This window comes from Macaca thibetana, chromosome 6, assembly GCF_024542745.1.
Source record: "Macaca thibetana thibetana isolate TM-01 chromosome 6, ASM2454274v1, whole genome shotgun sequence".
In the NCBI taxonomy this organism is placed as follows: Eukaryota; Metazoa; Chordata; class Mammalia; order Primates; family Cercopithecidae; genus Macaca; species Macaca thibetana.
In genome coordinates, this window is record NC_065583.1 from 165,483,414 (window position 1) to 165,501,790 (window position 18,377).

General features: G+C 42.6%; 2 protein-coding genes across 5 annotated transcripts in view; both read left to right on the plus strand.

Moving 5' to 3' along the window:
- CTNND2 (catenin delta 2) overlaps positions 1–18,377 on the plus strand; it is a 935,738-nt gene that overhangs the window by 657,459 nt on the left and 259,902 nt on the right. For all 4 annotated transcript variants that reach the window (XM_050794061.1, XM_050794059.1, XM_050794060.1 and 1 more), the window contains one exon: positions 9,216–9,348. In XM_050794061.1, the coding sequence (XP_050650018.1) occupies positions 9,216–9,348 (133 nt within the window). The remainder of the gene's footprint in view (positions 1–9,215; positions 9,349–18,377) is intronic.
- The window catches only part of DAP (death associated protein), an 840,643-nt gene that overhangs the window by 266,128 nt on the left and 556,138 nt on the right, over positions 1–18,377 (plus strand). The window lies entirely within an intron of this gene.

An 18,377-nucleotide genomic window follows, 5' to 3' on the forward strand; every position in this document is an offset into this window, starting at 1 on the left:
GTGTCTGTCTTCCTTTGTCTCTTATGAGGACACTCTTTTGACTCAGGGGCCACCCCAATCCAGTCCGATCTCATTTCCATCCTTACCTCAATTACATCTGCAAAGACCCTATTTCCAAATAAGGTCACGTTCTAAGGTTCCAGGAGGACACGAATTCTGGGAGACACTCTTCAACCCACTACACGTGCATCACTATCTGACAAATAATACATTCTGCGCTTTTAATAATTTTAATGACCAGTGACCAATTGAAAGTCAGCTCCCCAAGAATAGGACCCTTTGCTCTGTTCAATGCTGTATTCCATTAGACAAACACAGTGGCCATTAAACATTGGTTGGAGAAGTGAGAGGGTTCCTGACTGAATCCTTAGACAAAGCAGGCAGATAGCCAGCCTGCAGGAACATGGCAAGAGGTGAAAGCTACTGGGCCCTACTGAAATAAGCTGAAGCTCAGGGAAATTGCATTTCCAACTCTTAGATGAACGAGAGGTGGGCAGAAAGTCAGAGTAAATCAATGGAAGAGTTGGCCTCATAATCAGAGTCACATTGAAGACTCTCCAAATTGGAATCAGAGGTGGTGCTTCTTGGCCTCTCTCACCTTCTTGCCCTAGTGGGGTGGTCTCTTTCCAGGCTTAAAAGGCCCATGTCCTGGGGTCAGATGGGCTTCTGTATTAGATTCCTGCTGCTGCTAATACAGATGAACACAAAACTGGTGGCTTAGAACAACACACATTTATTCTCGTACAGTTCTGGAGGCCAGAAGTCCAACATCAAGTTCATTGTGTTGCAGTCAAGGTGTCTGTACTGCCAGGCTCCCTTTAGAGGTTCTAGGGAAAACTGTCCTGGCGTTTTCCAGCTTGTAGAGCTGCTTTCCTTGCACCCCTTGGCTTGTGGCCCCCTCCTCCATGTTAAACACAGCAGCATGGCCTCGTGCATCACTGTTACAGTCTCCCTCTGCCTCCCTCTTCTTTGAACACTTATGATGGCATTCAGGGCCCACTGGATAACCAAGAATCATCTGCCATCTCATTTGGCCATAGAAGTCAGCATTAGCAGGTTCCAGGAACTAGGACCTTGACAACGTTGGGGGCTACTCTTCAGTCTTTCCTAGTGTCCTAACCAGAGTCTTTATCACAAATATAGGGGCAGGTAGAAAAGGTCTCACATCCCCACCCCCTAATTTCCCAGTGGGGATTCTGCCCTTTCACTGAACGAACAGGAATAGCCCCTTCTCACCTTTGTTCATTTCTCTCCTGTTGTCAGGGCTACTGGTAAGGAAAGAATCAAATATGATGCAAATTAGGCTTGAATGCTGACCCTGTGTTTATAACATTTGAATTATCTCTCTTTTGTGTACTTGATTTTTCATTTCTGTGTTATCATCTTATCTCATATGCAGTTTGTTTGAGTTGCCTCAATCTTTTGTGGAAACGTGGGTATAATTAATAATACAACTTTCATATGAAAAGGGAATATCTGATTGGAGAAGGAGCTGCTGGCTGGATGGTCCCAGAGCACCTTCTAGTTCCCCACGAGCTGAGCACATCTCCAGGGAGATCTGTGGCTGCTCCATCATGAGGCCAGGACCAGAAATCCTGGTTGAATGAATTAATGTTTATGATACAGTTTGAGGAATTAATTTTTCTTAGCATATGCTTGGAGAAGGCCATTTCTTCCTTAAAAAAGGTATAACCATTGAGCTTGCTTTCCAGAGAGTCATAATTCTAGTGCTGTTGTTTATATAAAAGCCAAGTTGGCGTTTTGAAAAAATGTGATTAATTGTATAGGGCAGGCCGGGTGCCATAGTTCATGCCTGTAATCGCAGCACTTTGGGAGGCCAAGGTGGGTGGATCACTTGAGGTCGGGAGTTCAAGACCAGTCTGGCCAATATGGTGAAACCTTGTCTCTACTAAAAATACAAAAATTAGCCAGGTGTGGTGGTGAGTGCCTGTAATCCCAGCTACTAGGGAGGCTGAGGCAGGAGAATCACTTGAACTTAGGAGACAGAGTTTGCAGTGAGCCGAGATCACGCCACTGCACTCCAGCATGGGCAACAGGGTGAGACTGTCTCAAAAAAAAAAAAAATTGTATAGGGCAGCTTTTTGTTTTTGGTTACAAACTATCCAAGAATGAGCATTAAGATATTAATGCTTTTGTATGTTAATTATAGAATAAGTTCTCTTTGGTCAACAAGAATGTAAATATCTCCATTTTGTTCTTTAAAAAATCTATCTAACTTTCTTATGACCATCACCCCTGCACCCTTCCCAACTGCATCAACAAGACCAAATGAAAAACAAAATCGCCTACTTCCTTATGACTTCAAATATGAAAGTCAAAATCGGTACAGTCTTCAAAACATTTTGAGTTTAGAGTTTCTAAAGGATTAAAATTATCATCCATTTTAATAATGTCCACACAGCCCTGCCCTCAATGGAAATAGTTTAGATTGCAATCAAAGTGAGCCATGTCCACCACCATAAAGCTTTGCTGAAAATAGTTTGAAATTGTGAGGATTCTAGTTGTCCTGGGACTCTTTCCAATGGAGAAACTAACTTGATAAGACATTGTGACAATGCATCAACTTTTTGGTTTCCGTACCAGCAGAACAGTCATGAACTGGTGAACATAGTCATGAACTGTTGGCTGCTTGAACAGCTGTGCTGAGCGTTGTGATTTTAAGAACTCAGATAGTCCATGTAAGAGTGAGGATTTAGTCACAATATTGTGGGCCTGTGTGACAAGTTTTAATGGAGAAAAGGTTACATTTGCATATCCCCAGTTCCATTAACATTTCTAAAGTGAAGCCCAGTCACAAATGAGAGTTACGAGTTTGGCTACTGTGGGAAATTGTAGAGGGTTCTCATTTCTCCTCTTCTTAGTTACATACAATACCTGACATTTCTGGAGAGCCCAAGCTGGGTGCCAGCAACTGCTCTAAGGGGTTCACATATATTATTTCTAATCATCCCAGTAATACTCCCAGGTAGGAATTTTTATCTCAGTGGGACAGATGGACTCCATATTCATCTACACAGTGAGCACCTCCCTGCCAGCCAGCAAGACTCAGACCCAAGCCCAAGGCTGCAGAGACAGTTAACGGTGGAGCAGGATTTCAACCAGGTCTGGTTGCATCCAAAGACCATTTCCCACTGTAGCACACTGCCTCCCAAGGGGAGTTAGGAAGAAAGGAAATTGTTTTGAAAGGGCAAATTTTACTACTAGCCAAAGCAGTGTCCCCCTTTACATTTAGAGTTCTTCAAATAAGTATAATATCTAAATGAATACACATCAGTGAAAGATTGTAAGGTTTATAAAACCTTAAGTGGTATTACATAGATTTTAAAGAGAAATGCATCCCTTTTGGCAGTCTTAAAGTAAAAATTACTAGAAAATATCTAGCTCTTAGTAGTTTTTCAAGCACTTTCGTATATATTATTTTTGGCATTTTAAGAGAAATGCAGTAAAATAGGTGGTATTATTCTTTATATATTGATCCATGGAAACTAAGGCCAGCAAGGTCTAAGGGACTGTCCTGTATTTATGGGATAAAAGGGACAGAGCCAGATGCTCAAATTCTGAACTTCTTGACAGGTATTCTGATGCCAAATCCTGTGCTCATTCTAAAACAACAGTCAAGAGGGAAAGATTTACAACATCCTTGCCCAACAAAACTGATCAAATACAGTACATGTTGAGACCAGAGCTTCTCAACTCGGGCTCTTGTGGCATTTGGGGACCAATAATTCTTTGTTGTGGGGACTGTCCCGTGCACTGCCCTAGCTTGGCTGCTTCCCTGGCCTCTACCCACTGGATGCCAGCAGCGCCTTCCACAGGTGACAACCGAAACTGTCTTCAGGCTTTGCCAAATGTCCTCGGAGGGACACTGTTTTAGACGTTATTCTTTAGACGTTGTCTTTAAAAAAATCACTGTTTTAGACATTATTTCAAGAGAATGATTATAGCAGGCAACATAGTTTTATGGCTACATTTATGAATTTGAGAGGAGACAACTAGCGTTTTATTCCAGCTTCATCACTTAAGTTCAGTAACACCTTAAGTTGCCTCTTCTGTAAGATGAAAATAAACCACACAATGTTCATTAAGGTTTAGAACATTAAAGTGTGGGAGCAGAGAACCTTGGCAACTGACTTTTAGTTTGTGCTCACATTATTACTGGAGATTATTATTCTTCCTGTTCTGTAATTCTAAACAAATCTTTTTTTTTTTTTTTTTTTTTTTTTTTTTTTTTTTGAGACGGAGTCTCGCTCTGTCGCCCAGGCTGGAGTGCAGTGGCCGGATCTCAGCTCACTGCAAGCTCCGCCTCCCGGGTTCACGCCATTCTCCTGCCTCAGCCTCCCGAGTAGCTGGGACTACAGGCGCCCACCACCTCGCCCGGCTAGTTTTTTGTATTTTTAGTAGAGACGGGGTTTCACCATATTAGCCAGGATGGTCTCGATCTCCTGACCTCGTGATCCGCCCGTCTCGGCCTCCCAAAGTGCTGGGATTACAGGCTTGAGCCACCGCGCCCGGCCAACAAATCTTACTTGATTTCTTTTTCACAATACTATCCACAGACCAAGTCCAGATTTTTTTGTATTGGAATGAATGATCTTTCATGATCTCATCTCAAACTTGCTTTCCAGCCCCTGCTCCAACTCCCCCTGTTCCTAGACAGCCCTCCTGTCTGGAGGCCTCCATCCCCTTCACAGCTATGCCCCCGACATGCTGAATCGCTCACCTTCCCCAAATAACCCCTCCTGTGACTTCACACTTTGGTGTGTTCCCTCCTCTGATATTTGTTCTTTCCAGAACTTTTTGTCTTACAAGATCCTCTTTGTCCTTAAGGATTAAGACCTTATGTGAAGAAACCATACTATACAGTGAATTCTGGCCAAAATGATTCGGACAGACTTATTTTCTCCGGGCCTGCTGCTATTTCTCTGGGGTATATCTCCAGGATCAGCAAAAAGAAAACCAAACAGAATCTCATCTAAGCGAAACGAAACTGTTATGGAAAAAGAGCCTTGGAGATAAATCATTCCCCCAGACTTTCTGCTGGAGGGTGCTCTTTTAGCATCTATTTTGTGAAATTGAGGAGAACATTTGAAAAGATTAGTCTTGTCTTAGTGGGTAGCTGCTGCAGTGACTGAGTCCTGAGGGACTGCCAATTAGAATAAACCAGAAGTCAACTGCCTGGAGACACAATCAACTCCAACCCAATTTCTGGGAAGCTGGTTTAAGGCCAGAGGATTTGAACACTAACTTTACATTCACCTTCCAGTCTTGTCTGGCTTTGTGATCTGGGCTTTTTCTCCTTTACCCCCTTTCACTGTGCCCCAGAGTTGCCCCCCATAAATGTTGCACCTTCACGTCACCCTCACAGATTGTTGTCTAAGCGCAGTGGGAAGCCACTGGTGAGTCTAAGCCATAGAGTTGTGAGATGCGATAGAGGCATAGAGAAGGCTGCTTAGGTTAGCAGCATGGAGAAGGACTCCTCTGTGTGTGTCGGTGTGTGTGAGCATGTTTGTGTGTGTGTGCATGTTGGGTGTGTGTATTGGGTGTATGTGTGTTGGTTGTTGGGTGTGTGTTTGATGTGTGTGTGCATGTGTTAGGAGTGTATGTTGGGTGTGTGTTGGGTGTGTGTTGAGTGTGTGTACGTGATGTGGGTGTGTGTATGTGTGTTTGTGTGTGTGTGTGTGTGTTGTGTGTGCTCAGGGTGTGTTGGGTATGTGTGTGTTGGGGTGTGTGTGTGCTGAGTGTACATGTTGGATGTGTGTTGTGGGTGTGTGTGCTCAGTGTGTGTTTGTGTGTTGGGGGTGTGTGTGCTGAGTGTATGTGTGTTGGGTGTGTGTGTTGGGTGTGTGTTGAGGGTGTCTGCTGAGTGTATGTGTGTGTTGGGTGTGTGTTGAGGGTGTCTGCTGAGTGTATGTGTGTGTTGGGTGTGTGTTGAGGGTGTCTGCTGAGTGTATGTGTGTATTGGGTGTGTGTGTGTTGGGTGTCTAATCTAGAAATGACTCTTGCTCTTCTGAGAGTCACCAGTGGAACTGTGGAAACGCTGTCTCTGTCCAAGCCCTTTCTTCATTCCTTGGCACCTTCATTCTTTTAAAACGCATTTATGTGGAGTCCATCTGATGTCAGGGAGAACCGTAGGAACCAGCTGATAAAGATGACCAACAGAGTTGCAACCCTGGCCTCAGAGCCTACCAGAGTGAAGCAAGAGATGGTCACCTCATGGCCCACAGCATGACTGTGTCATCCTCCACTGGGCATTGCGTGGATAGGAGTTGGGACGGGATTCCCTGAGGAAGTCGTAAAGAGCCTGAGGCCCCACATTTGAGTGAGAGGCCACTAGGCCAGGCAGGCCAGGTGACAGGAGAACAGGAGCAGAGGCAGGCCAGGGCCAAGCAGGAGCCAGCGAGGCAGGAGTGGACGAGCCCAGCAAGGCCTCCAAGGTCATGGTAGTGTCTTAGACTCTCAAGGACAGTGGGAGCCATTGTGGGGTGTGGAGCAGGAAAGTGGCACAATCACGTGTGCGTGTCTGCATGTTTAAATGCCTCAGGTGGGAAGAGTGGTGATTGGGAGGTGGGAGGACATTTGCAGATCAGCAGGGTGAAAGTAAGTAACGAGGTCTGGGAGAACAGAAGTGGGGAGGGAAGGGATGCTTGGGATTCCAGAGGTTTTGGGGTTGGGGACAGGGCAGAGCTGGCAACAGGCTTTCTTTTGTCCTAGTGTGAGGTACGTGGATCCCTTCTGCACTCATGAGTCTTTGGAATGTTCATCCACCTGTCTGAGTTTGGGGAGGGTGTGTGCAAGTACGTGTGCACAGGTGCATGCATGTGTGTAAAGAGCCCCTAAGTCTGCTCCCTAGAGTTCTTGTTCAAAAGGTGCACTTGGCATATGCCATGTAAGCCGTCGCCTAATAGAGCAATTACTGACTGGTTAATAAAATAGATCGAAATGAATTATTTATTAATCACTTTCCGAAAGCATAGTTTTACCTGAATTCATCTTAGCCATCCAGTGTCTCTACGCTTCTAATTTTAATTAACAGGTATTTAGTAGATTTTGATTTAATTTGCATAAAGAATATAATTCTAGAGGGCTACTCTTATAAGAAGGACTGTGCTATCTGAGCGTTGCAGACGTGGTTTAGAATTATAAAACAAAAGAAATTAAATTTTTAAAAAAACAGGCTTTACATTTTTAATTCTATGTTTTCTACTGTGATCACATAGCCAAGAAGGATTCAATAGTTTGTTCATTATCAGCCATCACTTGAGTAGGTTTCTTGACACATATATTATTATACTGTATGTCTTTCTGAGTATGTGTGTCTGTGTGTGTGTATATATATAATCTATCTGACTGTATGTAAATTTATAAAATGCTAAATGCGCATTAAATAGACTGCTTTATCCTTCCAATAAAAACTAAGCCACTTCAAGAGGTATTCTATTTCATATTGTATTCACTTGCTGTAAAGGAAGCACCAACATGTTTCAAGGTTTGCCTGACAACCTCTACCAGTTGTGATAAAGGAAAGATAAAGAGACGAGGTTAAAATCTTTGAGAACACTTTTAACCTTTGTCTGTTCCTTCTCTATCCCATTTTTCACGTCTTCTTTTCCCAGATGACAGCATCGACCTGGCATTGATAGGATGTATGCTTTTGAGCTGTTTCGTGAGGAATAGAGGTGGTTGCAAAACTGGCTCATTTCTCTTCTAGCCTGTCCTTTGGATAAATAGTGCCCTTTGGTGGCTTATGGGGTCAAGTTTTTACCTGTGGTCTTGGAGGTTGCTATTTTATTTCTCTGTTAAAAATTGGTTCCCTGCTGCAGGGATAGAATTCATACAGTTGGTCCTGTTAGCAGCATGGTCTAACTGGTTGAGCGGAGAGATTTAATAAAAGAATATTTCTTTGTATGACAGTACAATCAAGATAATGTTTTAGAATGGACTTAAATATTTTAGAGCATATTGCTTAAGATGACAACCAGCTTTTTGGAGTAGCTCAGATGTAAAAAGGAGGAGACAGGAAAATGTGCAATGCATAAAATGTATTAACGTTCTGCAAATAAGCCTAGCTTTTTAAATAAATAATTTCCTTTTATAAAGTCATTATGTTATTATATTTTTATCCCCAGAGAATTGTATAGGGCCCCTGTCTATTTTTAAAGAAGAGATTGTGAAAATAACAACTGTAATAAAAATAATAATGATAGAAACATTGGCTGCTGTCACAACGTTTTGGATTGGACTCATCCAATTCTGTTTTCTCTTGTCTGATAATTTAGCTTAATTCTGTGCCTGAATCAGACTATTGAAACAATATGCTAAATAGATATGACCTCTATACCTGATCCATTTAAGATGGACATGGTTACACACGCCTGTAACCCTAGCTATTTGGGAGGCTGAGGTGGGAGGATGGCTTGAGCCCAGGAGTTTGAGGCTGTAGGGAACTATAATTACGCCACTGCACTCTAGCCTGGGTGACACAGTAAGACCCCATCTCTTAAAAAAGTTAAAAATAAATAAATGAATAATCCACTTAAGCTCAAATGAAAATGTGTATATTAAAATCATATGCTATTTTAGATTATTTTTCATAATCATTAACATGTAACTTCAGTTGATAGATTGATCTGTATATATAATCTATATAATCAATATATGTAGTATGCATATGTTTGCGCTTGAAAACTATTTACTAGGCCAGGCACGATGGCTCACGCCTGTAATCCCAGCACTTTGGGAGGCCGAGGCGGGCAGATCACGAGGTCAGGAGATCGAGACTATCCTGGCTAACACTGTGAAACCCCGTCTCTACTAAAAATATGAAAAGTTAGCCGGGCATGGTGGCGGGCGCCTGTAGTCTCAGCTACTCAGGAGGCTGAGGCAGGAGAATGATGTGAACCCGGGAGGCGGAGCTTGCAGTGAGCAGAGATCACACCACTGCACTCCAGCCTGGCAACAGAGTGAGACTCCATCTCAAAAAAAATTAAAAAATATAAAAGAATAAGAAAACAATTTACTCTAGGAAATCTCTTCCAAATCCTCTTAAATGAGTCTGCATGTAAGAAAACCAGAACAGTCATCTGTGAAATATCTTCTTATAAACTCAGATACATTTCATACATGAGCTAACCGTATGTTAACAGTGTGGTAGTATTTCTCTCTCATATTCTCCCCCATTCTTTCCTTTTGTTCAGAGAGTTTGGATGGAGAGACCCGGAACTGCCGGAAGTGATTCAGATGCTGCAGCACCAGTTTCCCTCAGTCCAGTCTAACGCGGCAGCCTACTTGCAACACCTCTGTTTTGGAGACAACAAAATTAAAGCCGAGGTAAGTGCTCCTTGAATTCTGAAATGATTGGTGTCAGATTCATAAGCCCTCAGATCTTCTTAATGTTGGCGGGGAAAGGAATTAGGAGAACTGAAGTTACGCTTTTAAAATTTAGATCTATATTTACGACTAAAACATAGCATGTTTCATGTAATTGATTAGCAGGCCTTTCATGCATTCTTCACTTTTAGTATTTGAATACCGAGGAACGGAGGACCAATAGTGTATGCTAGTTATCAATAGAGGCTGGATTGTCAAATGCCATACTTGGAATTTGATTTGTCTTTCTCTTCCTGATTCCGACTGGGAGTTTTCTCTGCCCCTGAATCCTAAAGACATACTAAGTATCAATTGTTATCTCCTCAAATTACAATAACATTATTATAGTCAGTATAAGCTATAACCTGGCTTTCCTGAAGAATTCATTGATAGGATAAGGACTCTAGGCACTAACTTGGTTTTGTGTTATAACCACGTGTTTGGCGCTATTTACAAAGGAGTAGTGGATTAAACGTGGATATGCATTCCATTAAGGAGACTATTGTCCATGTCCATCATGTAAACAGCTGTTAACATGCTCTGTGTTTTTGGAATACATAAAGTGCATATATTGTGCTGTGTGGTATTTTTGGAGAATCACAGTGGTCGCTGCAGCCAAATCTAACTTTTTGAGACGAGGGACAAGCATTTGCATATAAGGAACTGAGTAGTCAATTTTTTAAAAAAAGATTTTGTAAACTATAACGAGCCATCTTTATGGCATGTAAGCAATTCTGGGGATGAATCTAAATTAGTTTAAGAGTGGAAAGAGAGACTTGAAGATATAATTGCAATTTATTATAGATTTTGCTTGCTTGCATTGGGATATACATAGCCTCATGGCTTTTTATATTTTTCCATCTCTCTTCCCCTGGGACTGCAGGGAACATGGTCCATGCTCATGCTTATCAGGAAAGTGCTGTTTCTTTGTGGAATGAATATAGAGCAGTGGTTCTCAACCAGGTGTCATTTTGTCCCAAGGTACATTTGACATCTGGAGACATCTTTGGTTGTCCTAGCTGGAGGAGGCTGTGGGTATCACTCGTAGAAATCAGGGATGCTACAAAACATCCCAGAAAGTGCAGGGCAGCCCTCCAAAGAGAATCACCCAGCCCGAAATGTCAGCAGTGCCAAAGTTTAGATACAGAGAAATATTGTCCATCTGAGAAAAATTTTAAATGTGAAAAAATTTTAAATGTGAAAAAAAAAAATGAGGTCAGTTAAATTGACCTAAAAAAGCATTAAAGTTATGTGTGACTATTGTCCCAAACAGATGTTAACTTAGTCATTCTCTATTTTTAATAGAAAAAAAAATGGCCATGCAAAATTAAGGACAGATTTCTGACTAGGGGATCACATACCATCATCATATATTGTCCTTTTTTGAAGACCATAAGTTTTCTCTTTTTTGAAGACTATAACTTTGAGAGTTTCTCCAAAGGTCATGAAAGTATTTCATTTCATTGTTAGCATGAATTGATTCAAGAGTGTTGTGGTGCCCTGTCAAAGTGGGATGGACTCCCACCCAAAATTTGGTTGTTCTAATGCCAAGGTTGCTGGCATGACTCACACACCAAGAGGGCCTGAAAAGGTATCACTTACACAGTGAGGATGTCTGGGACAAGCACAGTGTATCCTTGGCAGGTCCAAAATTGGCTTGAGAAAGCTTTTGGAAAGGAAATTGGCATGGAGTTTTTATGGTTGTAAGAAGTGGGTTCTCACATGCAGACTGGGCCTTGTACGGGTTGAAACTCCTGCGGGTACCAGAAAAGGAAGCTCTTGAGTTTTCTCAGCTTGCTCAGATGTGGGGCAGAGGAGGGAAGGGTGAGGCTTCAAAGCTGTCAGAAGTCAAACATCAAGAGATAGAGTCAGACTCTATTACAGGGAGTCACCCGGCCAGGCAGTGCAGGCTTCATGGCCCAGGGAAGTCTGAAGTCATGGTCTAACTGGCTCCGTAAACATGATCCATGGGCCAGCCTTGGGGCCTCTCAGTTGCGATGCCACCTGACAGGAACTGTAGTGACAGCAGCTGTAGACTTGTTTCTGGCTACATCAGAATGACCCCTAGCGCACTATAGTGAACACGGGCCTTCCAATGAAGGGGCGACCAGCACAAGTCATGGCGAATGGATGAGCTTCCCGGGCTGGCTTTCCTGCTTACCAGCTCAGTCACCTCGAACTACCTGATTATACTGGGGCCTCTTTTCTAATCTTTAAAATGAAGATGCTGATACCTTCTCTGTAGAGTCTTTGTAAGAATCAAATGACTTAACATATGCAAACTGCTTAGTGGTGAAATGTGCATTCATCCTCCTTCGTTTTGGCCAGGAACAGTAAAGACACTAAAGTTACTGTTTTATTTCATGTATATTTCTATGTGTCAGTGTGTACATGTGTCTCTGTGTGTACATGCGTCTGTGTCTGTGTGTATGCCTGTGTCTCTGTGTGTGTATGTGTGTGTCTTAGTGTGTCTGTGTGTGTATGTCTGTGTGTGCGTGTGTGTACATATGTGTGCTTCTGCTTATTTTTTTTTTATTTTGCTGTGGGTGCCCTCAAGGTTGCTTGTATCACTTCTCATTGTTTGGGGTGGCCCCCAGCAGCTGGCACTCCTAGCAGCAGTTCATGTTATTGATGGCAACCCTCCATACTACCTTCTAAAGGCTGCAAACACTGCCAGGACCCATGATAATGTTCCCAGGAGACCTGGGAGGCTGGAATGAGAAGGAAGGAAAGTGTGATGTATGACTGAGTGTACACCCTGATCCAGAGTTGACAAAATGAGATTGAAGTTAGCAAGTGTTAGCCAAAGGAACATGGGAAGTACAAAAGACTTAAATAAAACACAAAGTGAGCTTCCAGAGTTTTCCTTTCTTTCTCCCATTCAGTCACATAGGGAGGCATGCATATTTGCATGCACACACAAACACACACACAAACACACACACGTAAACTCTAATAAGGATTCTACACAGATCTATTTTGTTCTCTCATTCTAACTGCAAGTCCAAACTATTAGTAATTGGTTCTCCCTTTGTGACAGATGGCTGCCTGTCATGTTTTCATATACAGACATTGATTTTTGTAATCACCTGTTGTCCAAATACTAATCTTGCAGGCACTAGCCTTTCCAAATTTACTCAGTCCTCTAGTCTTTCTGTTGCATTTTATTGAACTGATTTAGCCCTTCAGTCTACATTTCATTATTGGTATTGACTTTGCTCACACAATGCGTAGGCCATTGAAAAAAAAGGCAGAACTACATCTTCTATATGCAGGGGGTCATAAATCGTTCCCTTCTTGTTCCTTATTCCTGTGATTTGTACAGTGTTAATATAATAAAGCCAAGAACATCAGTTTTTTTCCAAAATGATAACTAGATCTTATATGTGCAATGATGAGAATTTGCTTCCGTAAGTCAGCAGATAAAAATCCTCATCCCTAGCTTTTCCTACTGCTCTAGTGAACTTGGATTTAACACCATCTCCTCAGTTCCCCTCTGTATTAGTCCATTCTCATGCTGCTATGAAGAAATACCCAAGACTGGGTAATTTATAAAGAACAGAGGTTTAATGGACTCATGGTTCTGCATGGCTGGGGAGGCCTCAGGAAACTTATAATCATGGCAGAAGGCACCTCTTCACAGAGCAGCAGGAGAGAGAATGAGTACAAGCAGGGGAAATGTCAGACACTTATAAAACCATCAGATCTCGTGAGAACTCACTGTCATGAGAGCAGCAGTGGGGGGAACTGCCCTCATGATCTAGTTACCTCTACCTGGTCCCACCCTTGACATCTGGGGATTATTACAATTCAAAATGAGATTTGGGTGAGGACACAGAGCCAAACCATATCATTCTGCCCTAGCCCCTCCCAAGTCTCATGTCCTCACATTTTAAAACACAATCATGCTTTCCCAACAATCCACAAAGTCTTAACTCATTTCAGCATTAACCCAAGAGTCGAAGTCCAAAGTCTCATCTGAGACAAGGCAAGTCTCTTCTCCCTATGAGCCTGTAAAATCAAACACAAGTTAGTTCCTTCCAAGGTGCAATGGGGATACAGTCAGTGGGTAAATATACCTATTCCAAGTGGGAGAAATTGGCCAAAACAAGGGGGCTACAGGCCCCATGCAAGCTTAAAATCTAACAGGGCAATCATTAAATCTTAAAGTTCCAAAATGATCTCCTTTGACTTCATGTCTCACTTGCGGGTCATGCTGATGCAAAAGATGGGCTCCCATGGCCTTGGGCAGCTCTGTCCTATGGCTTTGCAGGAAACAGCCCCACTCCCAGCTGCTTTCACAGTATGATGTTGAGTGTCTGCAGCTTTTCCAGGCACATGGTACAAGCTGTCAGTGGCTCTACCATTCTGGGTTCTAGAGGATGGTGAACCTCTACTCACAGCTCCAATAGGCAGTGCCCCAGTGGGGACTGTGTGGGGGGGCTCCAGCCCCTTGTTTCTCTTCCTCACTGCACTAGCAGAGGTTCTCCATGAGGCCTCCACCCCTGCAACAAACCTCTGCCTGGACATTTAGGGCATTTCCACCCATCCTATGAAATCTAGGCAGAGATTCTCAAACCTTAATTCTTGACTTTTGTGCACCCACAGGCTCAGCACAACATGGAAGCCACCAAGGCTTGGGGCTTGCACCCTCTGAAGCAATTGGCCCCTTTTAGCCATGACTGGAGTCAACGCATCTGAGACACAGGGCACCATGTCCTGAGGCTGCACAGAGCAGGGAGGCCCTGGGCCAAGCCCACAAAACCATTTTTCCCTCCTAGGCCTCCATGCCTGTGAAGAGAGGGAAAGTGAAGGTCTCTGACATGCCCTGGAGATATTTTCCCCATTGTCTTGGTGATTAGCATTCATTCGGCTTCTTGTTACTTATGCAAATTTCTGCAGCAAGCTTGAATTTCTCCCCAGAAAATGAGTTTTCCTTTTGTATCACATTATCAGGCCTCAAATTTTTCAAACTTTTATGCTCTGCTTTCTCTTGAATGGTTTGTGACTTAGATATTTCTTCTGCCACATACCCTAAATCATCTCTCTCAGTTTCAAAGTTCCGCAGATCTCTGGGGCAGGAGCAAAATGCTGCCAGTCTCTTTGCTAAAGCATAGCAAGAGTCACCTTTGCTCCAGTTCCCACGAAGTTCCTCATATCTATCTGAGACCACCTCAGCCTGGACTTCATTGTCCATATCACTATCAGCGTTTTGGTCAAAGCCATTTAACAAGTCTCTAGGAAGTTCCAAACTTTCGCACATCTACGTGTCTTCTTCTGAGCCCTCCAAACTGTTCCAACCTCTGCCCATTACCTAGTTTCAAAGACGCTTCCATATTTTCAAGTATCTTTACAATGACAGCCCACTCCTGGTACCAATTTACTCAAGACTGGGTAATTTATAAAAGAAAGAAGTTTAATTGACTCACAGCATTGGGAAGGCCTCAGGAAACTTGCAATCATGGCAGAAGGCACCTTTTCACAGGGTGGCAGGGGAGAGAATGTGTTCAAGCAGGGGAAGTGTCAGATGCTCAGATCTCATGAGACTCACTCATTATCACAAGAACAGCATGGAGGAAACCACCCATCTGATCTGATTACCTTCACCTGGTCCTGCCTTTGACACATGGGGATTTTTACAATTCAAAGTGAGATTTAGGTGGGGACACAGAACCAAACCATATTACCCTCCCAGCAGTGAGGTGGAACTAAGGAGGGAGGGCTGGGTGGGGTCTAGCTCAGCAATCTCCAGTGACTAAGGCAGAGTTTGAATTCCACTGAGTTCTCTGATCCAGGGTAGGATATTTAGCTTTAAATACTTTGTTGATCAGCAAGTGTTTAAAAACTGAGATAGGAGTGTAGTCACATAGGCAGTAGTCAGAGCCAGATTGAGATAAGATCAGAAGAAAAGCAGTCGAGGAAAAATTAAAGAGGATGGGAGAAGGAGAAGGAATAAAGTGAGGGTTCAGGTGATTGCTGCAAACACAGTTTGTGTGGTCCATATTCATGGGCTAATGAATATCTGAGATGGAAGTGGATCCTCGCACTTTCAAGGGCACAGGCATGATTAGTGTGGATGGATGGCAGTACTCCTTGAACGATGTCTGTCATCTACACTGTCTCCTAGATTGTTGGGAAAGTCAGCATAAATTAAGCCTCTAGACAGAGGAATTATTAAACATGGATACTCCCTCAGGTGTATAGACTATAAGCATCTTTTAGGAGGTGTCTAAATGCTGCTAACTTTTGAGCATTTTTTATAAATCTTTTCTTCATTCTTTTTGGAAACTCCCCTCAGCTAAGAATGAAGAAAAGATTCATTCTTTTCTTCATTATCCCATTGATTTGGGGACACTAAGTACATTTCATGGGTTGTGAGGATTGCAGTTTATTTATGTTCCTCCTGCCTGCACTTTTCCCAATTTCTTCCAATGCACACACCAGAGTTGGCATGCAGGTAGCACCCCCTTTCATATATAGACAGTTATACAAAACAAAGAGTGTATATATGTACATATATGTACACACTATTTGGCTTCATTCAAGGTAATATGTATCTTAGTGATTTAAAAGTGTGTGCACATTTTCAAGTGGCAAATAGGGATTATTTTTAAATGTTTAAATATTTCTGTTTATATATTTATTTTTAGAGACAAGGCCTCTTTCTGTCACCCAGGCTGGAGTGCAGTGGTGTACAATCATAGCACACTGTAGCCTTGAACTCCGGGGCACACGCGGTCCTCAGCCTTAACCTCTCAAGTATCTGGGATTATAGGTGTGCACCACCATGCCCAGCTACATATTTAATTTTGTTATAAGTTAATAAATCAATTAACTTTTAAAAATGTAAGTTAAGCTAACAAAAATTACAAATGTTCAAATAATTGGAAAATGTATTTTCTTTTAAACATAGACCATCCTATTGACATGCCTCATTTTTAAACAACATGTCTTATTTCAAAAATTCAAACTTTATTATGTGACTTTATGTGTAAGAAGGATTGACTTGTACTCCTTTCTTTTTGTTAGAAATGTCTGGTGAGCAGCACTGATAAAGATGTAATTTCAGGTTTTGACCTGATTACTTCTTGCTATATCAAAAAGTAGCTTCAACTGTCATATATATATATATGAAGTGTTTCCAGATCTTATATAGTAAACTTACAGAGGCACAAGATAAGAACTCTTGCTCTAGGAAATCAATATTGATTTTATTTTTCTAAATCCCAACAATCTTTCCAATTACCTTATCATCCTAACTGCTATAAAGCATTTTTGTTTTTAAAGAAATGAAATTTTCAGTCCTAGTGCAACACAAAAGAGTATATTGATAGCTAGCTTTGTGTTAGTGGGAGGGTCCAAATATCAATAGCATATAGATCCTATCTTTAAGGAATCTGGCTGGGTGTGGTGGCTCATGCCTGTAATCTGAGCACTTTGGGAGGCCAAGGTGGGAGGATTGCTTAAGCTCAGGAGTTCAAGACCAGCATCAGCGACATAGCCAGAGCTTGTCTCTACAAAAAAATGCAAAAATTAGCTGGGCACAGTGGTGCACCCCTGTAGTCTCTGCTACTTGGGAGGCTGAGGCAGGAGGATCTCTTGAGCCTGGGAGGATGAGGCTGCAGTGAGTGGAGATCAGTCCACTACACTCCAGCCTGGGTGACAGAGTGAGACTCTGTCTCAAAAAAAAAAAAAGAAAAAGAAAAAAAGAATCCACAACCTGCAGGAGAGAAAATAAGTAAACAGGGCATTCTAATACTGTGTGTTATACATGATGGAGAGGTGAAGCCACAGCAGTAAACTGGGCATTCGCATTCGCATTTTTTTTTCTTTTTAGAGACGCAGAGTCTCCTCTGTTGCCCAGGCTGGAGTGCAGTGGCACAACATTGGCTCACTGCAACCTCTGCCCCCTGGTACAAGTGATTCTCCTGCCTCAGCCTCCCAAGCAGCTAGGTTTATAAGCATTCACCACCACACCAGGCTAATTTTTGTATTTTTAGTAAAGATGGGACCATGTTGGCCAGGCTGGTCATGAACCCCTGACCTCAGGAGATCCACCAGCCTTGGCCTCCCAAAGTGCTGGGATTACAGGTGTGAACCATCACACCCAGTCAACAGGGCATTCTAATACCATGTGTTAAGGCGTGATGAAGAGATGACGCCACAGCTGGCGAGAGTCCTTACAGAATGCTTACATCCCAGCCTTGTGGAGTCAGGGAAAGCCGCCTGCTTCCTACACTGATGGCTACACTAAGTCTTAAATTAGAAGTTGCCAGAAAAATATAACCTATGGCATACCCACTTAGAACTGATGGAAGACAGCCATCGTATTTGCAGTTGCCTGTTTGTGTGTATGTGTCTGTGTGTCTGGACTAGATAGTTTCAATATATTTATATCATTTATACTAATATTTTGTCGAAATTCAGATTGCCTTTAAGTATAGAACATAGAAATTGATTTCTGTGTATAAAATATGCATACGTTTCCCCTCCCCGATAACTTTTTATTCCAACAAATTTAGACTATTACATCTGTTAAAAAAAATTGAGGCCGGGCGCGGTGGCTCAAGCCTGTAATCCCAGCACTTTGGGAGGCCGAGATGGGCGGATCACAAGGTCAGGAGATCGAGACCATCCTGGCTAACCCGGTGAAACCCCGTCTCTACTAAAAAATACAAAAAACTAGCCGGGCGAGGTGGCGGGCGCCTGTAGTTCCAGCTACTCGGGAGGCTGAGGCAGGAGAATGGCGTGAACCTGGGAGGCGGAGCTTGCAGTGAGCTGAGATCCGGCCACTGCACTCCAGCCTGGGCGACAGAGCGAGACTCCGTCTCAAAAAAAAAAAAAAAATTGAGACTTGTTCCTGTCTACTAGACTTAAAGTGCTTCATAATTTCTATTTTATTCTTAGTTCTTTCTACCTCATATAGTTCAAGCGAATGTGCTATTCATCTTTTCAGTCGACTACCTTTGAATCATTTCTTCTCTTTCTTT